The 25501-nt window shown below is 34.5% G+C and overlaps 1 protein-coding gene across 1 annotated transcript in view; it reads right to left on the bottom strand.

The window, feature by feature from the left end:
• The window catches only part of LOC150105856 (WD repeat domain phosphoinositide-interacting protein 4-like), a 127222-nt gene that overhangs the window by 31417 nt on the left and 70304 nt on the right, over positions 1–25501 (bottom strand). Inside the window, exons 7-9 of the mRNA XM_090393627.1 lie at positions 17494–17616; positions 4280–4365; positions 4054–4155 (exon numbers count right to left, since the gene is read on the bottom strand). Of these exons, the coding sequence (XP_090249753.1) occupies positions 4054–4155; positions 4280–4365; positions 17494–17616 (311 nt within the window). The remainder of the gene's footprint in view (positions 1–4053; positions 4156–4279; positions 4366–17493; positions 17617–25501) is intronic.

Genomic DNA, 25501 nt, shown 5'->3' with positions numbered 1-25501 from the left:
AAAACTTTCTTACATGTTATTCTTTTCATATGAAATTCAATTTTATCCTGCTCAAGACTAAATAATTATCACTTCCAATTTCACATCTTCTGTACACTCTGGTGTCCTGCACCAGGGAGAAAATATCACTATCGACAATAACATAGTCAATGAGACTTCTTATTCCTTGCCTCTTCTCTTCATGTGAATTTGTGCACATTTTTATGTTGGAACATGGTGTTAGTAATAACCAGTCCATGTCCTGAGCAGAAATCCAACAGGTATTTGCCGTTATTATTAGCTTTGCTCTTTTCTTCAAGTTTTCCCAAAATATTTTTGTATGTCTGACAATCATTTCCTACTCTGCTATTTAGATCCCCAACAAGGACCAACTTTTTCTTTTTCATTGTGTCGGTTGCTTTTTCTAAAGCATCAAAAAATTCCTCCACTTCTACCTTAGTAGAGCCTTCTGTGGAACCATAGGCACAAATACAGGGTGTTCGGGATAAATTTGACATATTTATAATTAATTATATTTTTCCGTAAGTTACATGTATTAACACACACTTCTCTTCATTTAAAAGTTTGGACCCTTCTTCATTCATATACAAGATGTCAGAAAGGATGGATAGCTGGAACCCACCTGAATCATGGAAGAGAATAACTTGTATCATGATGATTCGTGCCCGCCATCAAAATAAGGATATTACGACTGCTGCCCAATGCTCCCTGAATACAGTAAAAACAATCAGGCATGAACTAGAGACTTGCAATGGTGACTACGAGGATGTAGCAAGAAGAAAGATCCCTAGCAGACGATCTGATTGCGTTCATACAGCAGAATTCCTCGCAAATCTGCAGGAACAGGTGTTGAAGAACCCTGGCATTGGAATTCGGGCTTTGTTCGTGGAGTTGCTAACTGTAGTCAAGCCCTGGATAACAAGGGTAGCCAATGGTAGGCCGTATGTATGGCAGCAGGATTCGGCCCCTTGCCACACCTCTGGGAAAAGTCAAAAATGGTTGTCTGAAAATTTCTACGACTTCACCAGTCCAAATGTTTGGCCTCCAAACTCCCCAGACCTTAACCCCATGGATTATTTTGTATGGGGCGCAGTTGAAAAAGACACCAATCGCACTTCCAGTAATACAAAAGCCCAGTTAATGGATAAAATTAAAACAGTTTTGCGGCCCTTCCCAGGGAGACTGTAGCATCAGCTTGTTCGAGGTTCCGAAGCAGAATTGAAGCTGTGATCGATGCTAATGGTGGTTATTTTGAGTAAATCTTGTTGATAGTATTGTAATTAACTCTGCCTGTAATGTTTTTTTGTCAATTCATTAAATTTAATAGATACAAAGAAGATTTTCTTTTTCCTTACGAAACTGTCAAATTTATCCCGAACACCCTGTAAGTCTCATTGTCCAGTTTCCCATTCTGATAGTTCCCTACATCACTCTACTTGAGACTGCCTGCCATTCATGAAGATTACCCTCACATTTAGTGTTGAATACTATGGCTCCTCATTTTCTATGATTGTCATTGCCTGAATATAACATTTTGTATTTATTGCTCAGAAAGATCTCACTGGGACAGATATCTTAGGCAATATGTAACAGAGGGCACAAAAGGTTGAGTCTCCATCACAACCACAGAGGTTGTGATTGGAGTGTCTAATCCTCCTACAGAGTGAAGCATAATGTTATGCTTAAGTTTAACCCTTAATGGTTAAGACAAAAAGATCACAAAAAAAATTTCAAGAAATTACCAATTTAAAGAAGTTTTTTCCCCCCAAAGATGTTTGTATAATAGAAAAATTATACCAAATGTTAACATTAGTCAATATGTTAATGTTAACATTAAATATAAAAAAAAGTAGACAATCTTATGTCAACTTGTTATTTTATGTATTCTCCATATACATTTCAAACAGAAGAAATTTACATACTGTTTCCTGAAAGTATTGGGCTATTTTTCCTTTAATATCTTAATATTTTTTCAGTGGTGGTAGTGGTACCATGGAAGATAATTTTATTCATTAATTGGGAGATCAGGCCATGCTAAGGAAATAATGTGCTTTTCTTGACACATTAGTCACCTGCCTTTCAGATGGAGCACCATTTTTTTTTTTCCCCATTTGCAAAAATGGCAACACACACACACACACAATATTTACATAACCAATCATATAATCATCCAGTTCAAGAGCATGGCATTTTAAAAATTTACAGAGCCAGTCATTTATTCTAACGATATAGTTTGTTCCACAGAAATTAATTATCTGCACCATACTTTCTTAGTCAATGGCTACAATTCCTACAAAACAGATAAAACACTACATAGTCCCATTACTTTTCCCTCCTCTAATATAGAAGAACAAAACATCACTATTCCTGTTTACTATGTAAGAAAAGATAGTCAAAAGTACTAATAAAACATGGTCTTTACACAACATTCAAACTGCATGTTAAATTAGCAACTGTGATCAATCCAACCTCTTGTATGAAGGTCCTTGTGACTGACTTGGGCAGACAGGTTGATCTGTTCACATTTGCCTTCGAGAACATAAAAATTACATTATAGCAAACCAGGACCACACTTTGGACATCCCTTCATACAGGATTAGATAGGAAAAAAAAAATGTGCTATTTAGAAGTCATTACAGATCAGAAAGATTATTTTTAGAGTCAGTCATGGCTATGAAGAATTCTAATCAAGTATGGTTGCATTAATTTGCCAAATATTTGGGAGACTTATCTTAAGATCAACTCCTACATAGCTATAATACTTTTTTTTTTTTTTTTTTTTACAACATTAAAGGGTGCCAAATTAGGAATTTCGATTTTTTTTGTCTGTTACAAATTGCATATAAACTATAATATGCTGCTTTGTGTTCTGAACATGCTGGCTAAAAATGCAGTGAAATATAAGCCACTTAATTTTTTTTTTATAAAACAATTTGTTTGATGTCATTAACATTCTTAAGATAAGTTATGCATATTGATGGCACTAAACTGCAGAAAACTGACGAGGCCAGGGACTTGCATGTGATTATGTACAGGAAGTTTAGAAACCATATTGCAAAGGTAACCAAAACAGCACATCAGATTATATGACTGTTGAAGAACACACACCAACAAGCAGGGATAGGAAAGTTATTGCTTCTCTTTATAAGGCCACATTTGGCCTACTGCATGAGGATGTGGTCACCTGGATTCTTATGAGGATGAAGTGATTGAGAGGATCTGGAAGCAAATGACAAAGATCGTCGCAGGTCTATGGAATGTGGAGCTATGAGTGGGCTTCAAAAACTAGCTGACAGACAAAAAGAGCCATGATGGTACAGGTTTTATAGGATTGACAATGAAGACGTTTTCTAGTACATGGCAGGAAGGGAGAGAATGAGGGGTCACCTGTGGAAACTGTTTAAGAGTATGGTTAGCAAGAGTACTTTTCACTTGGAGGGTGGGGAACTTCTCCTTAGTGAGTTTATAGAGGTATAATAGGTATTGTCTGAATAATGGCTAGTGAATGAATAACGAGTTTCCCACTAGATACTTGTATAATAATATTTTTTCCCCTTCTGATTATTTAACTTACTGAGTTTCTCATTTTTTTTAAAAAAAGATTTTTATGATGCGAAGGTCTTAAAGTTTGTCTGCCAACACAAACTTTAAATCCAATAAGAACTGGGATTCAAAACCAGTGTTGCCAACATCATAATTTAGGCTCAAATTATTTCAATTATTTTAAAAAGATGCTGAAAAAATGTATATCACCATTATACAGTAAATAAAACCAATTTAATCTAAGTGGATCTCTTTTGAAAAAAGAAAATTTAGTTTATTTAGTATTTATTTTATTTTCAATAAACAGGTTGATTTTTACAGTTGTTTAAAGTTATAACATGATTCTGTTCTGAATAAAGCTAAACAACCTTTCTTTTGTACCAACTCCACAAAAAGAAGATAAAATCAACAAAACATATAGCCTACTTATGTTAAATACTAGTTTAGGAAATCATTGTATCAACTTTCACATGTTAAAAAACAGCTTAGCGATTAATAACATTTACTCACGCAGAACGGCGGTTGAGGTAAGTGTCCTTTAAAGCAAAAATATGTATAGTGCCTTTGTCACTGGATACACATAGAAACTCTGAATCATGACTAAAGTTGATACTGAAAATAAAGAAGGGTCAACAATATAGTTAAAATTGTGTTTTATATCCAATGAGCAGCTATATACAATTAATCACTATAGAAACTGTTGAAAATTTTTAGGGGAGGAAAAGCAAACAATTACCAGTAAAGCGTAGCAGGATCTGCTCCTCTCCTCAGCTCAACTAATTGTATTCTTTTAACTGTATCAAAAACACGAATCAGAGTTCCCTGAAAGTAAATTAATTATATTAACATTTCAGTTAAACAATTCATATTATAAAGCTTATTTCTATATATACTTTCTAGATAATACAGTAGACTCATTAACAAACTTATAGGAACAACAGAAAGTTTGTTATAATAGATAGTTTGGTGTAGTGAATTTTCTTTAGAACAGCAATGTGCCAGTGAAGTATCATTTGGGATTTTTTGGTAGTCTGTCATAGTGAGCGAGTTTGTTATAACAGTATTTGCTATAGAGAGTTGATTATATACAATCTCAGCATATGAAACATGTTACTAATCAGAGGTTTAGCTACATGAGATCAATATAAAATTTCACTATCATGCATATAAATGTACACTATGCTCTGAATATCGTATTATATGATGTACAGAAAGACTATTACTGAAAATATAGCAATACCATATACTGAACATAAAAACATTTCAATTCAAAAGCCAATATTTAGTTTGGTTTTTTTTTAATCAAACTTTATTCATATTGCTATTTACAATATATGCACAAACATGAATATAAATACATGCATGTACATAAGTTGCATCAAATAACTACGTATTAATAGTTAGTTCTGCCTATAGAGTGTGTCTCTTATGTTCAATTATTACACATTACATTTTCATTCAGCCAATATTCAATACAAAATACTAAGTACATGATTTGATTTATAAATATAGATGATAATAATAAGCACAATAATGTTAATGTAATCTATCTTCATTTAATTCAAATTTTTTGAATCTGGTGTTTCGCTTATGTGAAAATGTCAGTCTCTTTACACATCACGTGTGTGTAAGCTGATATACATGTCTGCCTAAATCAATTGTTTTTATCTATCACGACATATTGTGAATCAGAATTTTTTTTCCCCCTTGCTTTCAAAACCTTCAGTTTTGGCATGGTTCTTCTTTCGAGTTGTTTGTACTGTATTAATACACAAGTAAGAAAAAGTAAAGTAGCTAAGATGGACTCAGTTAAGATATACACAGGCAAATCAGCATTGAGAACATATGCAATTTAGACAAGAAATACTAATGGTGGTGTTGGACAGTAGATGGTGTTGTGTGTAATGATGGTAGCAGTGGTCCTGAGAGTTGGAGAGTAGAGTGCCCTCCCTCGATGAATCCTTGGACTCGTTGGATATATCATGTAATATAATAATTTTTTTTTTTTTTTTGGCAATGATATGTAAATACCCTGTATGATAAAGTATCATACAGAGTATTTACATATATAGAGAATGAGGTATAAATATACAAATATTAATAAAGGAAATCATAAGATAGGAAATAGACAAATGAAACCTTAGTTCAACAATTTATCTTTAATAAATTTAGTTCAATCATCCAAGTGTAAGCAAACAAAGTTTGCACCTGAAAATATCTTCAGGGCGTAGGTAAGGTGATGCAACACCAGGAAACACCTTACACTTGGATAATGGATTAAACTAAATTTATTATAGTCTAACCTAGTGCAAAATAAACTTCCAACATCTTTCTCTAAATCCAGAGTAATTTAATAATAAGGTGGTACACTTGTTGGCAAGTTGTATAGGTAAATATGACCTCTCCTATTGCTTCTGCCTTAGGATCTCCACATTTGGGTCTGCCTCTCACTGACAAGACCTCAATAAAGGTTGAAACCAGTCTGGGTAGTGGCCCTTCCCTTAATGCATAGCAGTATACATGTCTGCAAGAAGATGTGCTTTGCATTATGGAAGATACTGAGACAAGGAGTGATAAGAGCTTGGTCCACCTTTGCTCGGAGTTGCCTGGTGTTGCACCCCTTTACCTCAGTCCTGAAGATATTTTCAGGTGCAAACTTTGTTTGCTTACACTTGGATAAAGGATTAAACTAAATGTATTATAGTCTAACCAAGTGCAAAATAAACTTCCAACAACAATTCATCTTATATGCTTTAATCATTTACCAATATAAAAAGAACATCAAAAATACATTTACCTGAAATAACTAGGATCACAACAGATTCAATATGCAATAAATATCTGCACTTCTTTTTCACCTACAAGAATTAAGAATCCTTGAGTCTGTTAATCTGATTTTGAGCCCTTTATTTGGTCAATTGGCTTCTTGCTTTTCTTAACTCTCCATACCCTGCCCCCTTTTTCCTATATATTTTCTCCCTATATATACATATGTATACTGAGTTAGCTTTGCATTAGGAACACCCACCTAATGCATTAGTAAACCTGTGTGTAATCACAGCTTGCAGATGCCTAGAAACACATTCCACAAGGTATCAAACATCCTCATGCATAACTCATCCAATGCCAGCTGCTCCAACTCTATTAATCCACACTCATTCCATGGAGGAGGATCAGCAGTTCTCACACCATGTTCTAGTATATCCCACACATGTTCAATTGAGTTATAGTCGGTGGAGTTTTGGGCCAAGGCAATGTGGTGAATTCGTTGTAGTCTTCATTCAACAACTCAGTACAGGTAACCCTCGTATAACGTGGTTTCGATATAAAACGATTTACAAATTGTAGTATCCCTTGTTCAACACAGTTTCGATATAATGCGGTCTACAATTTCTAGTAACTTTTTTTTTTTTTATCATTTTTCAACGTGAGAACTTAAAAATCAAATTTTATCTTCATTAAATTTGTGTCTGCCCGTATCGTGCAAGTAGTTATAAGTATCGAATTTAGTTTTATTGCATCACTGAATAAGGTGCTATACAGAGGCTTTTGCTGTCTGTGTCATTCTCAACAAATAGTGAAATTAGAGACAGATGGAATAAAAAGCACTAACTAATAAATCACATGTCCCCTCTCACAGAAACCATGCTGTATAGATTTAAGCAAACCGTATGTTGCACCAAAACACAGTATCTAACTAAAAACTATTGTCCAGTTTTTCAATTATGGAAACAAGTGTTTGTTTTACTGCATTTGAAATTCTCAATGTCATTATGACAGATCACAAAGGCTAACTTAAAATAAAAAACTGCCAGGAATTGAAACATGCCATATAATGAATGTGTGAGTTTGCCCGCCACCTCAAACGCAAACAAGAACCCATAAAATTCAACCTAGGGTTGAAACGTTTGTGCGAGTTGAGCCAGTCAGTAATGAGAAGTTTCATCGGAACGATAAATGACACCCTGTTGTGAATGCATTAAAAATAATAGTGAATGTTTTTATGACAGTTTCAAATGTTATGGAATTCGATTGAAGAGAATTAGCATTTCAACTCAACACTTGTCGGTTGCTTTTGTCTTTGGGTCACGCAATCTTTTGTTAATACCGCACCAATCATATGCACGTCTTTATAGCTGCTGTCTTATAAAAGAAAATCCAGCTTGTACGTATTGTAACAATTAAAAAAAAAAAAAACTTGAATAATTTATAAGCATATAAAAGGATATCACCTATAAATCATTGACAAGCCAGCAAAATTCTCAGACGTGCCACCTCTGGCACGAGTGCCAGAGGTTCACCATCTAGGATTTACTATATAAAGTGTTTATTGTTGAAAATTGTCTTCGTTTTCTGCCAGGAAAGCACATTTAAAATCATAAGCGTGTTATTCTCAAGCTAAGCAGTTTATTTTCTGGTGAGTTACATACATATGTAATGCTTTTTTTTTATGTAAGTTTATTTTTATTGTAATTGCCACTAAAACTGCAATGAAAGGGAAAAAAAACCAACATTGAAGAGGAAAATTCATTTCTTTTGAAGAAAAATTAAAATCTTGGGCCGGTTGAAAATTGGAGAAAAACCAGGGGTTGTTGCAAGGACGTTGAATTTAAATGAATCAACAATTCGAACAATCAAACAAAATGAACATAAAATCAGAGAAAGTGTTACTGCTGGGTCAACGGTAAGTGCAAAGCGCATTGCTTGTGTTCGCGATATTCTAATAGAAAAAATGGAGAAATCTCTAATGATTTGAATAGAAGATTGCACTCAAAAGAAAATTGCTCTGGATGGACACCTTATTAAGCAAAAAGCTCTCAAAGTTAATAAACATTTAAAAGAACTTGATCAAGATTCTTCAGAAGAAATCTCTCTGCATGGATTTTGTGCCAGTAAGGGTTGGTTCGAAAACTTTAAAAAATAGTTTCCTTTGTATAATCTTAAAATCCAAGAAGAATCAGCAGATGTTCAAAGCTGCCTGGAAATACCCAGCAGAACTTTTAAAAATCATTAAAGAAGATGGTTACAGTGCAGACCAGGTGTTCAATGCGAATGAATCTGTGTTATATTGGAAAAAAATGCCAAAATGCACCTATATTTCGAAAAATGAAAGTTCAGCTCCTGGATTCAAAGTTTCCAAAGATAGAATTACTCTACTGTTTTGTAGTAATGCATTAGGTGATTACATGACGAAACCGATGTTTATTAACCGATCTGCAAATCCTCATGCGATGAAAGGGCTCGGCAAGTCCACCCTACCTGTTTATTGGCAGGCCAACAAAAAGGCATGGGTTACAGCTAGCATGTTTGAAAATTGGTTTTTCAAGTATTTTGTACCTGATGTAGAAAGTTATACAAAGAAAAAGAATATGGACTTCAAAATTCTACTAATTTTAGATAACGCACCAGGCCACCTAATAAATTTAAGCCATCCAAATATTAAAATAAACTTTTTTGCCACTTAATACTACTTCACACTTATTAAACCACTCGACCAAAGAATATTAACATTTAAGTCATTATATTCGGCAAACATTTCAATTAATTTTGGAAAAAATTAGATCTAATACAATCATGATACTGTCTCAAGCGTGGAAAGAGTTTTCAATATTGAATTGTGTAAAAATTATTTCTATCCATTAAGGAATTACAACCCTCTATGCTGAATGGTTGCTGGAAAAAAATATGGCCTGAAGCCGTTATGGAACAAAATTTTGTACCTCCAGTGAATGGCCGAACTACAGCTTATAATAAACGTCGCACACATTTTTGGTGGAGAGGGCTTTTGCAATATGGTTGAAAACGAAATTAGTGAATTAATTGATGGAGAAACAGATTTAAATGAGAAGGAACTGGTACAATTAATAGATGGCGTGGAACCAAAAGGCAGGGAAAGTTCTGCCAAAGATTGATTATGATGACTCTGTTAAAGCAGTGTTTCTCAAAGTGTGGTACGTGTACCACTGGGATTACACGAAAGGTCGTTAGGGGGTACGTGGCAATTTTCAGCTATGCATAATTAAAGGAGTAATTATATTTTTCAACAAACAGTGCAATTAGAGACAACCAGGATAAAAACGGCACTAACTAATGAATTACATCCCCTCTCCAACAGTACAAAAACATTACAATGGTTTTGCTTAACACCCCCCCCCCCACCCCCATTTCAACTCAACTGTTGAAATGCTAATTTGTCTTTGGTTTACGCGATCTTTTGTTAATATTGCACCAATCATATGCAGTTCTTCGCTGCTCTACGTATCTCAAGTCTTGTAAATTACTGGCAATTTTTGCTTGAAATAATGGGAAAGAAGATGACTATTTGGTAAGATGACTTTGACGATGCACACAAAGAAGCTGTTCTCGATGCCAAAAGTAGTGATAGCGAGTAGGAGCTTTTTGGTAAGTCGCAACATTTTCAGTTTTTTTCCTGAAAACTTAGTTTCCAAAAATTCCTGCATGTATCTCGCAACATGATTTTTTAGCTTTAATTTTGGGAAAAATGTTAGAGTTATATTCGAGTAAATATAGTATTTTTTTTAGCTTTCAAATTCTTAGGTTATGGATCATTGGTTAAAGATTGGATTTATAAAACCCCTAAAAGAGAGCAATATAGCAAATACAAGTAGCTGTAAGCAACAAGAAAATGTTGATATTGCATCTGGAATCAAATAAAATTGATGAGCATGTCATCTGACATCTATAGAGAACCAAAATTTAAAAATAAATAATTTTTTTGTTTACATGAACATGTAAATTCAAATAAAATAGATATTTAATTTTAATTTATTTTTAATTAAATAACTTGGCCAGGTAATAATGAAAATTTAAGAAGTGGTATGTGGATATCTGAAGTTTGAGAAACACTGCGGTAAAAAATTCAGTTTAAAGAAATTAGCAGAAGGATTGGACTTGGCAAGAAAGTTAAGTTATTCTATGGATAATGATCCCTCAATGGAGTGCTCAGGAAAATTCACGAGACAATTACATTTGTCTAGCACCATATTATGAACTTAATAAAAGATTGCAGAATGCAGAGTCTTATTACTGACTTCGATGACTAAAGCAGCCAAAGTATGCAACGAGAATTATACAAATGATGTCCAAGAGATTTCAAGTGGTGACGACCTTCAGCTATTTGAAGAACATCTATAAAATGTTATTTCTGAAGACAGTCATGACGATTAAAATACGCACTTTATTTTATTGTGTCTAAAACATTTATGCATTATGTGCAATGAAATTTATGTACAATTTGTAATTTTTATAATACGTATTTGTCTCAGTTTGTTTTCTTAACTTACATGAATTAAATAAAAATATTGTTTTTGTTGGATGTCATTGTTGTTTATATAACACAGTCCAACACAATTTTTGCTGACTTTTATACGAGACTTGTTTTTTCACTAATTTGGGTGCGCTGATTTTTCAAATATCAAACCCATTTTTCTCTATCATGTCAGGTTTTCCCTCTATGGCATTTTCTTTTTGCTAATTTGTAAGTTTTTGATAGGTTATGGAGGCAGTACTATTTAGAGGATCAAAAAAAAATCGACTTTAATATTTTCTGAAAGTATGTGCTTTTAAAAATCTGTTCCTAACTTTTTTTCAAGAAATTCGAAAAATTCCTGAAGATATAGCCTATTATTCAAAGCAGTGCGCAGATCAGAATCTGAGTGCTCACCGCTCTCACTTGTTAGTAAATGAATAAATGCGCAAGAACCTGCAACAGCACATACTGGTGCTTTGAATGCGAGAGAGGCCAATAATTGGATACACAACTACTTAACAATATTCATTAAAAATTACAAGAATATTTATAAAAAATAACAATTTTACTTACACGAGTTTCAGGGAATAAATTTTTGTTTGTAGCAATTTCTGCTGTGTGTTCTGTTTTAGCAAAACCTTTGAATACTCCAACAGTAGTCGGCCATCATGTGAGAATCCCATCTTCCTTGGTACCGATCTTCCATAGTTTTTAAGTCTTGATGAAATCTTTCACCTTGTTCATTGCTTAGAGCACCTAAATTCTCAGGAAATCTATCTAGATTACTGTATAGGAAATGAAGCTTTATGCTCATGTTGCAACCTAGGCACTGGAAATTTTCAAGCGTTGTTTCCACTAGATCTTTGTATAATTGCACGCTTTTGTTTCCAAGAAAATTATTCGCAACCATTGTAAATGAAGTCCAGGCTTCTTTCTCAATTTCGTTCATAGAGTCGATGAAATTTGGGTCTCTCGTTAAAGTTCTAATTTGCAGTCCATCAAATACACCGGCTTTAATTTTTTCATAACTAAGTCATGGAATTTTCACATATGTATTGATCCTATCGATAAGTCACCTTGTAAATCTAAAGCTTTAACATACTGCTTCATAAGACCTAGTTTGATGTGTAGAGGTGGAAAAATGATTTTTTCTCTGTCGATTAAAGGTTGATTTATAACATTCTGTTCTCCAACATTTAAAGATATTCTAAGAGGCCAATGTTTCTGACTCCAGTGTTGGTTTCTAGCTCGACTATCCCAGAAGCATAGAAAACACGGAAACTTTGTATATCCTCTTTGAAAGCCAAGTAAAAAGTTCACCATTTTAAGATCCACACAGATGATCCAGTTATGGTCTGTAAACTTCAGAACCTTTTTAACGTCCTCATATGTTTCCTTTAAGTGGACTGAATAGCCAATAGGAATTGAGCCATATACATTCCCATTGTGTATTAAGACACTCGAGACTTCTGCTTGAACTGCCGATAAATAAATGCCACTCATTTGGATGATATTATACAACACTCATTTCAGTTAGTAAACCTGACACATTGTTACAGTAAACAAACCCACACTCATGTTTAAAATATTGTAAAAGATTACTTTCCCTGCTACGATAAAAAGTTATCTTCGTATCTTGCTCCAGTAAGTTTTTTTCATTTAATCTTGAAGCTAACAATTCTGATGATTCCTTTGATAGGCCCAAATCTCTTACTAAGTCATTCAATTCCGCTCAAGTAAAACGTTGCGGTCCAGAACTAGAAATTAAATTTTCATTGTCTAAATCAACAACCGGGTCTTGCTCCTCAAGAACATCTGGCATATCCCGTTCATGCTCGTTCTCAAGTAAAGGAAGTCCTTTATAAATTGGCACGGCTATTTCATTGGAATGAGCAACTGGCAGAATTGCTGAGTCAAGATTTGGAGGCACAATTTTTTTCTTATTATAACCAGAAGTCTGAACTAAACAAAAATAGTAATCATCTACGTGATTTTTTGGTTCACACCAAATCATTGGAATGCTAAAAGCTAATTTTTGGCATTTTCCCTTGCTCCACTGTCGTCAATTTTCTACACATGACTTGCACACTTTATTTGGAGCCCATGAATTTTCCTGATCTGCAAGTTTTACATCAAAGTATGCAAAGTACACTTTCTTAACGAAATCAGTGATATTTGTACTTTGACTGGGAACAGTAAAGCTGCCACAAATGTAGAAGAAGGAATCTACACTATTGACACATTTGAGTAATAGACATTATGTATTTTCTTCACTGCCAACTAACATGCAATTAACAAAAAAAAAAACAGACTTTATTGAAACGTTATAAGCGCTCTTCATACTTTCACGATCGACTGATTTCGATCATTCTTTGTCTGCTATGACACACATATAGCATTCATTTGTTTTAGGCAGTTGTCATCACCTAAATGTATTAGATCGGTTATCGGCCTCTCTCGCATTCAAAGCACCAGTACGTGCCATTGCAGGTTCTTACGCATTTATTCGTTTACTAAAAAGTGAGAGCAGTGAGCACTCCGATTCTGATCTGCGCACCGCTTTGAATAATAGGCTATATCTTCGGGAATTTTTCGAATTTCTTGATAAAAAGTTAGGAACAGACTTTTTAAAGTACATACTTTCAGAAAATAATATTAAAAAATCAATTTTTTTGATCTTCTAAATAGTACTGCCTCTTTAAAACTATCAAAAAATAACAAATTAGCATAAAGAAAATGCCATAGAGGAAAAACCTGATGTGATAGAGAAAAATGGGTTTGATATTTGAAATCAGTGCACCCAAATTAGTAAAAAACAAGTGTCAGATCAAATTCAGCAGAAAAAAAATTTTTTTTGTTGCCCACTGTATATTTAAAAAAAAAAAACCATTTCTGAATTTAACCCTACTTTTTTTTTTATGTGATCTAAGTCTTGTATAATGCAATTTATATAACACGGCATTTCCATGGAACCTAACATCCTCATTATACGAGAGTTACCTGTAGTTGCATGAGCCAATGACTAGGTGCATTGATCTATTGCACTGTGGTCGGAGTAAACTTCCTGCAAATATGGATGGAAGGTTTGGCTAACAGGTCCCCATAGCATTCACCATTTCAACATTTGTGGGATGATAACCAATGATCCTAGGGCATGCCAGGAAAAAGCTCCCCAGACCATAACACCACCACTTCCACTGGCCTGTTGAACCCCAACTTTGCAATCAGGAAATAGGACGTCATGCTGTTTAAGCCAAATGCAAACCTGGCCATCAGAATGGTGCAGCAGGAAATAGGACTCATCACTCCAGATGACCTTCCATCTGAAGAGAGTCCATTGCTAATGCTCCTTGGCTTGTGCAAGGCATTGTTTGCAATGCCTGGCCATCATCATGGGTATCCTTATTAATCTCCCGCTGTGGAACCCCAGGCAAAGCCCTTTATGGCTCATGGTGCATATGGAAATGGGTTAAACTGCCCAACCATTGTACTGGTGGGTGAGTTGTGTGAATATTGCAAGTCATTGCTGAGATACCAGTTGTGACACTATGCTCACCTCTAGAATCAACCACATGTGGCTGACCAATGGGAGCACTTCTGCTGGATGTCTGTTTTAATCCAGTACTAGTACAGAAGCAATCAACAAGCATAGCTGTTTCCAAAATACTGGTACCTGCCCTCCAGACCTCAACAATCTGCCTGTGGTTAAAATGACTTATGTGGCCACATCTCCCCATTACTGGCAAACGATTAATGACAGAGGAACAATTATGTAGAGGATAGGTGTGCCCATTTATAGAAGCAGCATGCGACTTGATATCATGTGGTGGTACTTCTGTATGTAAATTGGGGGGGGGGGGGGGGGGGAGGTCTAATGCAAAATCTGACTCAGTGTGCATGAGTGTGAATCCCACACATGAAATTAGTACAAGTGGGCTTAACATAACCCTGGTCTAGAGACCAATTATGGAACTTTTTCAAGCCAATTAAGGTCTCAATTTTATATGCCAGTATACGAGTAAGGATGGCCTGAAAAGTTCTTGGCCTAACAATGAAAAAAAAAAAAGGAATTTATAATTTCAAAATTATTTAATTTCTCAACATAATCTCCCTTAAGACTATTACATTTATTCTAGCAATGCTCCAGCACCATTACCCTGTAGTGGTTCTCAGTAAGATCTGTAAAATACCCCTCTACAGCTGCAATCACCTCTTGATTTGAAGAAAAATGCTGAAAAGACAGAAGTCAGAGGGAACCAAATCTGGGGAATAGGGTGGATGCTCCAACAATTCAGTGCAGATCCCTCAACTTTCCCATTGCCAAAACACCTTTATGGGCAGGTGCATTGTCCTGATGAAAGACTATTTTTTTTTTCCTTCTGCAACCCACATTTTTTTTCTGATGAATTTTTTTGCCTAGTCTGGTTAAAAGATTGGAATAATATTCCCCAGTTATTGTTTTACCCTTTTCAAAATAATTAATAAACAAAATGCCTTTAGCATTCCAAAACACTAATGCCATGACCTTTCCTGCTAATGGAACCGACTTGGTCTTCTTTGGTGCTGAACAAACTGGCTTCTGTACACTGTTTTGACTGCTGTTTGGATTCTGATGTGTAATGGTGAATCCAAGTCTCATCCATAGTAATAAATCACACAAAATCAGTTTTATTCTTGTTAAAACGCACCAAGCACTGTTCAAAGATTTCATGCATGTGCGTTTTTGATCTGCTGTGAGCAAGCGCAGCACCCATCTTGTGCAAAGCTTTTTCATTTGCAATTCTTCATGCAAAATATATCCTACACGTTCTTTTGAATTGCCTATAGTCTTAGCAATTTTGCGCATTTTGACTCACCGGTCATCCAATACCATATCGTGCACTTCAATGATTTCTGGCGTTGTTACACTTTTTGGACACTCGTCACGTGGATCATCTTCAAGGCTGGTACGGTCACGTTTAAACTAGGCAGCTCATTTCTTAATTGTCGAAAATGAAGGAGAAGAATGCCCATAAAACCTTTATGAACTTTGAATGAATTTCTTTTGCCATTAAACCTTCTTTTACAAAGAATTTTAGAACCGCACGATACTCAATTTTATCCATTTCAACAGACAACACTTTTGCTTCAGACAGCTGTATAAAACAAACTACTTGATAAAATGACTTGCAATTTTGCATGGATGCTTATGACAGATGTACCAACTTAGGAAAAAAAAATCTCGTGCCGAGTGTTGCCATCTATGATCCAGGCTGATAAGTTTTCAGACCACCCGTGTGTGTGTGTGTGTGTGTGTGTGTGTGTGTGTGTGTGTGTGTGTGTGTGTGTGTGTAAGAACATGTTCTTGCAGTATCCAATTTTTAAAAAAAAATTGGCAGATCTGCATGCTAAAGGTTTCTAATGTTCTAAGTAGGATTCAAACTCTGGTCTTTTCAAAGAAATGCTACATCATCCCAGTAACAATGAGAGAATAAAAAGGCCCACACCAAATATCACACTTTTGGGTATTTATTTCTAATACTTAACCATAACTCATAATTTCCTTTGAATTCAAGGTGGTGCTTCAACAAATTGTAGCCACTGCATGTGCATTGCTGTCATAATGAATTGATAGCAAAGTTTCATAATTTGAAATTTGACTAAATAAACTAATTTTGCCTTGGTTGTTGATTAAAATGAAAGTGTGTGATACTGCAATCTTGGCTGACTTCCATTTTATAAACACCACTTGGTGAATGGTGTTTACTGATCAGAAAAGCTTCTGTGAGTGAACAATTTAGCAAAATTGAAACTAACAATCAAACATCGGAGATGTTCAATTGTTTGCTGATAATGGGAGAAAGGAAATGGAATTTATGCAGTTACTAAGGATTTCTTTTACAATACTCTTTCCTTCATTTAAGCTTATTCAGTCTCGAAAACATTTGCCATCTTTGTGATATTTCTCTTCTATATATTTTTAGAAATGTTCTCATATCAACTTTTGTTAAGCTACTTTTACACATAATTTGGCTCTCTTGTATTTTTCTCTGTGTTCTCTTAAGAGATCTGCTGAATTGCTTGCTAAGAACTTTCAGCATATTTTCTTGTTTTCCAGGAATGCCTCCTTAATTTCTTGTATCATCCTGATTGTTCTTAAAAATCTCAGTTCTGGTAGCTGTATTCTACTTTGATTTCTCTTTATGATGGTCCTTATTTCTGAATCATAATAAAGTGGAAGTGGCCATTACTTTATAAAATTTAAAGTTAAGGTTTCTTTTCTTGTTTTGTATGCAGCATTTCTTAATAGTCCCACAGATTTTATATAATTTATATTTTATCTATATCTCTGTCTTTCAGGTATGCTATGACATAATAGAATAGTGACAGTTTAATTACTTAATTATCTTCTGTTACTATTTTTGATTTAATATGATGTCTACCTTTAAATGTCAATTTGTTTTCTAAACTAAATTTTGGAAAACAAAAATTATGACAGTAAAGGTAGAGATCATTAAATCAAAAATAGTAACAGAAGATAAGTAATTAAACTGTCACTATTCTATTATGCCATAGCATATCTGAAAGACAAAAAATTTAATTAGACTCCTATAAATATATAGGACAGTTAAGTTATTTTTCACCTTTACCCCTCCCTCCCCCACCACACATACAAGGCAGGAAAAATAAGCATTATTCACCTTTTTTGATGCAGTGGCAACCATTGTTCCTTGCTGATTAATAGCAATACAAGCTATGTCAGTCTGATGAGCTGAGATACTCACTGGAGCAGAAGATGTTCCTGGCTCTGTAGTAGTTAAATCCTGAGAAATTTAGAGAATAAAAATATTGGGTTAAAAAATATCTATAGCAAAAATTAAAACAGAATTATTAGTTTACTTCAAAGTAGGATTGTCATTCCTTTTATTGAAATATCTTATCTTCCCCTCGTGTTATATTCACTCTCCTGTCATGGATAAGCAACTTGGCTACTCAGAAATCTGATTGATGCCCTGATAATGCAATTAATCCTATCTGCACAGTCTATTTCTGCTATATCTGTCAACTGCACATATTCTCAGGCCAATTTCTCTTGTGGTATAAAAAAAAAGTTTCTAAGAAGAAAAATCCTACTGTAAGAGACCAGGTAACTCACTTTTGGATGAAAAGCTCTTATAAAGATTCTCAAAGTAAAACAGGGTTTTCTGGCGCCGAAAGACACTGTCAATTACTAACTGAACGACTTTCTTGTTGATTCAATCATACTGATTATACATTTTTGCATCATTAATTGGTACTCAAAGAAGAAGAAGAATCTAGAGAATAATATAACCTCAGAAGAAAGAACCAAATGAAAGTATAGAAGTAACAAATATGAATTGGATAAATGGAAAGATTATATTTAAAATTATGCACAAAAATAATTGGAAATACAACAATTTAGAAAAGGATGAATATGTATAGACCCCAGCCTAATGCCTAAAATTAATAATAGAGAAAAGAGAATATAATTTAGAAACAACTTTGAAAAAGCATTTGACAAAATTAAAAGCATTTTATTTAACATATTAAAAGAAAGATAAATACCAAATAATATTCTAATAGCTATCCTAAGTATATATGAAAATAATCAAATACAAATAAGATTAAATCATGAGATATCATATATGAGAGAGATAAACCAAGGAGACCAACAGTCCCCTTTCAGCAACTTTTTAATATTTATCTAAATGAAATAATAAAATGAAATAAAAATTTCCATCAAGGTTTAAACTTTCTCCTACTGTGAACACTCCTTTTTTGCCGATGACCAAATAATTACAAATTCCGAAGATAACTTACAGAAAGATATTTTAAATTTAAATGAGATAGCCAAAGATTATGGAATAATATCAACAGAAAAATCAAAAACAATGGTCTTTAAAGAACAAGATCCAGTAAGAACTAAGATAGTAATAGATAAATGAATTCACCTGTTCTAAAATCTTGTTAATTACCTAGGATGTATGATTACATATGAAAATGTAAAATATATAAACCTAAAAATTGCAAAATATTTTAAAATAACAGGTGTAATTAACTCTATATTTAAACCAAACCTAGTACAAAAACAAATCAGACAAAATATACAATACATTAACCTCACTACTCCTATTGTATGGAAGTGAAATCTGGACAATAAAACAAAAAGATAAAAGATTAATAACAGCTGAAATGAAGTTTGAGAAAAACTGCAAAGTATATTCTATTTGATCACAAAAGAAATGAAGAAATTTGAAAGAATTAAACCAGGAATCAGTAATAGAAAAAATTAGAAATATAAACCCAAATTGTTGAAACACGTTGAAGGAATGAAAACCGAAAGATTACCAAAACAAGCCTTAAATTACAAACCACTAGGAAAAAGAAAACCAGGACATCCTCTTAAAAGATTCAATGATGACTTAAGGCCAGAACAAGCCACTCTAGGCCTAAATCCTTGATAGGCATGATGATGGACAATATCACTGAATCTTTATTGAGCAAGGATTTAGGAAACATGGCTCAACATTAGATGTAATATTTATATCAAAGAAAATAAAAGGGGAATCATTAGAATACAATAACCACCTTAAGTGTGGTCTATTGTATTCTAATAACTAATAATTATATTAAAAATGAGAAAAATACCAAAACAAATTCGGACCTAATTAACACACACACACACACACACACACACACAGGTTTCCAAAAAGTAAGGTAACACTTGATAATGGTGAAGGGGAATGAAATAAAATATTAATGGGTCTATCTGTCCATTGTAACATTCAAAAAGACTGCCATTGTAATGTGACACTGTCACTTCACAGCTAATTCCAATTGCAAGATGGCAGCTACCATCAAAATGTGGTCCAAAACAGCATCCATGAAATTATTTTTTTTTTGCTAGCAAAAGGATCTTCAAGTGACATTCACTGTGAAGTGGTTGCTGTGTATGGCAAAAAGATTGTCAAAGAAGCAAGTGTTTTTGGTGAAATGAATTTGAAAAAAAAACATTGAAGATTGACATTGGGCAGGCAAGACTTCAAGCAAGACAACATTTTGCACGTTAAGGGCATTGTTCTTGAAGGCCAGTGAGTGAAACTGCATGAAATTGCACAAATTGTGAACTTGAGTATGTCAATATGAACATTTTACAAAATTGCTCACTATGTCCTTGACTTTTGAAAGGTGTGCTCCTGTTGGGCGACCCGAGAATTGTCAGATCATAAGGCAACCAGCTTAAGGATGTGTCTGGAGAATCTGTTGTGATACAGTGACAAAGGTGAGGATTTTCTTGCTTACCTAGTCACAAGAGACAAAAGATGGATTTGTCAACTTTATCTCAGAAAACAAACAAGACTTCATGACCTGGAAATATCCAGTCTCCTGTGCACAAAAAATTCAAAACTGTTCCCACTGTCCAAAAAGTCCTGGCCACAGTGTTCTGTTGGCAAACTTCTTGCAGAGGAAACATCAATGCAGAGATTTACAGTGCAACGTTGGACAAACTGAAAGCCAACATTCGACACAAATAACGAGGACTCTTGACAAGCACTCCGATTTTGGTGCATGACAACACCTTGCTGGCTCAGTCTGCCAACTGAGCCAGCAATTTTTCATAAAAAAAGTTACATGTCAAGGAATCAGTCCAGATCTGAGAATTCATCTAGTACTTAATCAGGAATGCTAGCTACATTCAGCAAAGCAGAGAATGGGTTTCGTACCAGTACAGCTTCTATAAGCTCAGAGAAGTACTGCTGAAGTTCCTTTTCAAAGGATTTAAGGTGCCTAGTAATCTTCTTCAGATTCCTCTACCACACTGCAGTTTTTCAAGCATGGCAATGTTTCCAAAATTGCCAAGATTCAGAAAGCTGACTGACAGCATGGAATGATGACGACCTACTGATGCTCATTAGATTTTAGAAAATGCAAGCAGCAGCTAACCAGTGCTTGACAGCAAGCACTGGTTTTTCCATCATGGCATCAACTAAAGGTGGTTGACTATTGGTGAGCTAAGTTCATGCCAGTTTACATTAGACAGCCCACTAGGAGAATATTGCAATGTAGCTATATTGAAATAAAGTGTTTAAAACCATAAGTGGTGCAATTTCCTATAACATAAATGTAGCTAAAAATAACCCGAAAACTTTGCAATCCCCCTTGGGGGGGGTTGTGACCCACAGGATGGAAATCTGGGATCAAGATAGATATGGTATTTGTTAACAGGAATTATGGCCCACTAACTTTACATGTGCAATATAACATGAAGAAACATTAAATGCAGAATATCTTGATACTGTGCATTTAACGAACATACTGGACTGCATGTTTATTTTAGCTTAATTTAGGTTTAGAGTTTTAAATTATACTATGGACAGAGCTTGTCCAGTATATGGCCAACACTTTTTTAATTTTATACTACATTTGAAACTTTGTTCCATGCATGTAGAGGTTGTTTTATTAAAATATGTTTAACTAGCTTTCTATTATGTTCTTTTGTTTATGTTTATTAAAGTCTAACAATCAACTGGATCTTTCTCCAATATATAATTTGAATACAACATAACAGTCCTCTACCACTTGTTATGTGTTAGCAAAGTACAAAAGCAACATTTTTTTTTCATCTTTGTTTAATGCAAGTTGGATGCCAAATGAATGTCATACCAGTTTGCACAAACTTAATGCAGCAAAAGGTCACATAATCCAATATGTTCATATCAGGGCTGTCCAACCTTAGGTAATTCGAGGGCCGCATCACAATGAGTATCTAGTAACAAGCTGAACAAACATACACTAACCGCACCCTCTCATTCCTCGTGAGTGCCTGGAGCACATGTGTGGAACAAAATAGTATAAGAACGCTTCTTTGACACATCTAATATTTGAAAAACACGTAGGTATATAGTGATGTACAAACACCAAATTAAATTACAAACATCGATATTATCGATTAGTGATAATTAAAATACCTAATGCACATTTGATTCAGATTATTTTATTTTTTCACTTGTGAAAATCTAAACCCACAAGCAGGCTCCACAAAATCGCACCGTGGCCTGCATCAGCCTGTGGGAAGTGCTCTGGACAGCCCTGGCTTACAGTATATGAGAATAACCTGGAGAATTTGTACCAATGTCAAAACCAGCAGTCATGCACAGTCACTGCACTAAAAGTGATTAAAGAAATTGTGATTGCAATAAGCAGAATGTTAGCTAAAATACATTAAGATATTCAGTGAAGTATGTAGAAAGGCTTGTGTTCGTCATATATATTTATTAATTTTGACAGTTCATCTATGCTGCATTTGGTAACTTATTAAATATTAAGCTGGAATTTATATTGGCTTTATTAGTTGACAAGAGATTTTTTGAAAAACAAACAATTGTCTACAAGTTTCACCAGCAGTTCTGTCTGGCTTCTTCAGGATGTGTAACTCAACGTTTGCTAGTAAAAAAAAAAGCATGGAGTAATACTGAAATAAATTAAACTGATGCGTAACATCATAAAGGCACAGAACATGGGGTATCGGTCATTGTTTTTTGACCATGTTATATAGTTTTTAGCAAAATTAAATTCTGGTAAGCTGAGCAAACTTATTAGGCTTTTCTAGATGTATTTCAGAATCATTCCTTGATTTCTATTTAGATTTTCTCCAGAGCAGAGTACAACAGCAGCTTCTTTGAAGTTTCTACATCAAAAATCCTTTTCTATATAGGACATGGAGCTTTTATCCCAATCGATGGCGTGGTTAATGATGGGCTAATCCTGAAGTATCTGTTCTGTTGTTGTTCACGTCTCCTACATGTTCTTTTTTCAAATTTCCAGGCTTCTCAATGTTTACCCTATGTAATTTAATCCACAGGAACATGGAATGTTGTACACACCTGCATATTTGAAGGCATTAATGTCCTTTGCTGACCTTAAAATGTGGAGTACTGTCGTGACCGGTTTAAGAGCAACTTTGACATTGAAGGACTTAAGGAGTTTGACAATTTTTATTGACACTGAGCCTGCATAAGGGATGACGATGTATATTGCGTGACAGAAGGTCGCTGTGATGGGATGGGTTTCTATGAAGAATCTTTTTGATTATATTTTCTGGGTAACTTGTTTACCAGGGTCTGAGATAACGTTGGTCGCTCAATTCTTAAGCATATAAATTATGCCAAGTTTCTGTGTAATATGGTGAGTCGATTCAAAGCGGGATTTCTGCATGTGATATTTGATTAGCGTATCTAGAAAGGACAACTGGCTGTTCTTTTCAAACTCTAATGTGAACTGTATTTTTTGGTAGAAGGAATTTATTTTTATAAGAAATTCAAATAGGGTTGTTTCTGTGCCTCTCCTAATTATGAAAACATCTACATATCTCCAAACCAATGGCTTTGGGTTTAATTTGGAAAGGATATCACCTCCCTGTGCTGTTCATGGAAAAACTAGAAGCTGAGGTCCTTTCCAAATTAAACCCAAACCCATTGGTTTGGTGGAGATATGTAGATGTTTTCATAATTAGGAGAGGCACAGAAACAACCCTATTTGAATTTCTTACAAAATTAAATTCCTTCCACCAAAAAATACAGTTCACGTTAGAGCTTGAAAAGAATAGCCAACTGCCCTTTCTAGATACACTAATCAAGAAGCAAGAGGATGGACAAATCCAGCTCACAATCTACCGCAAACCAACACCCACACACTGGACGTTACCTGCACTTCAAATCAACTCACCATATTGCATAGAAACTCAGCATAATTCATAAGCTGAAAAATAGTGACCAACATTATCTCGGAAGAAAAAGATCACCTTGATGAATTCACTCTCATATCTCAGACCCTGGTAAACAAGTTACCCAGAAAATATAATCAAAAAGATTCTTCATAGGAACTCTCCACAAAAGTAACCTTCTGTCATGCAATATACATCATCCATTGTCAACATTAATGCCTTCTTCAAATATGCAGGTGTGTACAACATTCTATGCATCTGTGGATTAAATTACATAGGGCAAAACATTGAGAAGCATGGAAATTTGAAAAAATAACATGTAGATGTGAACAACAGAACAGATACTTCAGGATTAGCCCATCACTTCTCGATCACTAACCACACCATTGATTGGGATAAACGCTCCATGTCCTATACAGAAGAGGATTTTCAATGCAGAAATGTCAAAGATGCTGCCGTTGTACTCCACTCTGGAGAAAATCTGAACAGAAATCAAGGAATGATTTTGAAAGACATCTGGAAAAGCCTAATAAGTTTGCTCAGCTTACCAGAATTCATTTTGCTAAAAACTATATGGTGTGCTCAAAAAACCAATGACTCACCACATTTCATGCTTATGATGTTACGAGTTGGTTTAATTCATTTCAGTGTTACTCCCTTCTTTTTTACTAGAAAAAATCGAGTTCCATGTACCGTTACATGTCCTGAAGAAGCCAGACAGAACCACTGGTGAAACCTGTAGACATTTGTATACATTTTTCATTTTTGTTACTTTATCATTTTTCAACTTTATTAGTTGACCAGAGATTTTTCAAAAAATCGCTGGTCAACTAATAAAGCCAATATAAAGTTCCAGTTTAATATTTAATAATTTTGACAGTATATATTAGAACACACACTGATAAGTAAATCATTTATTGACCCATTGCTTATATTCTAAACAGCAGCTTCGCAGCACAAAAAAAAGTGTGCAAGATAACAATCTGATGTAACAGTGGGACTAGTTAGAACAATTGTAGCTATAACACAAAGACTAAAGTCCTAATTAGGCACCCTCTATGTTAAAAAAAAAACATGATAATAACGGGTATTAATTATGTCTTAAGATGACTGTCTCCCAAATCTTAGGCAAATTTATACAACCATACTTATTGAGGTTTGGAGTATGTTCCAAAGCTTCTACTGATTCTAAAAGATATCTAGTGCTCAATAAACATCAACTATGCACTGTATTTAGACCACATGTCAAATTGGCTACTCTCATCCATTCACCCAAGGACAGCATCTCTCCCTTATCACATCCAGAGTCTACAAAGTACCCTGTGATCAAGCTTACTACAGTCAAAGGAAGAACTGTGGACATCTGCCTCATTGAAGATAGAAAATACACCTGTCACTATTGCAAGTCGGGTCTAACAGACCATGCTTTGGATACCCTTGCACACAGGATCAACTGGAAGAAAACTCAAGTACTGCACAGAAGACTTGAAATATACTCCGAACCTCAACAAGTATGGCTGTATAAATTTGCCTAAGATTTGGGAGACAGTCATCTTAACTAATACCTGTTATCTCTCATGTTTCTTTTTTTTTTTTTTTTTAAAACATAGAGGGCACCTAATTAGGACTTTAGTATGTTGCAGCTATAATTGTTCTAACTAGTCCCACTGTTAACACCAGATTGTTATTGTCTCGTGCACTGTGACAAACTGTTTTTTTTTTGTGCTCTGAAGATGCTGGTTAGAATACCAGTGAAATATCAGCAATAAGTCAATAAATTAATTATTTAATTATCAGTCTGTGTTCTAATATATACCATCAAAATTAATCAACATTCAGTGAAGCAATTACTGCTATAGCAACAGTAACTATTTGTATCATGAATAGTAAAAGTAAAGAAAGAAAATACTAACAATATTAGCATTGATAGCAACATCCAAACAAAAAAGTAGTTTTTCGTTGAG

This window comes from Typopeltis vanoorti, chromosome 6 (assembly GCF_054136105.1).
Source record: "Typopeltis vanoorti isolate ZY-2024b chromosome 6, IOZ_Tvanoo_1.0, whole genome shotgun sequence".
NCBI classification, from domain to species: domain Eukaryota; kingdom Metazoa; phylum Arthropoda; class Arachnida; order Uropygi; family Thelyphonidae; genus Typopeltis; species Typopeltis vanoorti.
This window is presented reverse-complemented; position numbering and strand designations above follow the sequence as displayed.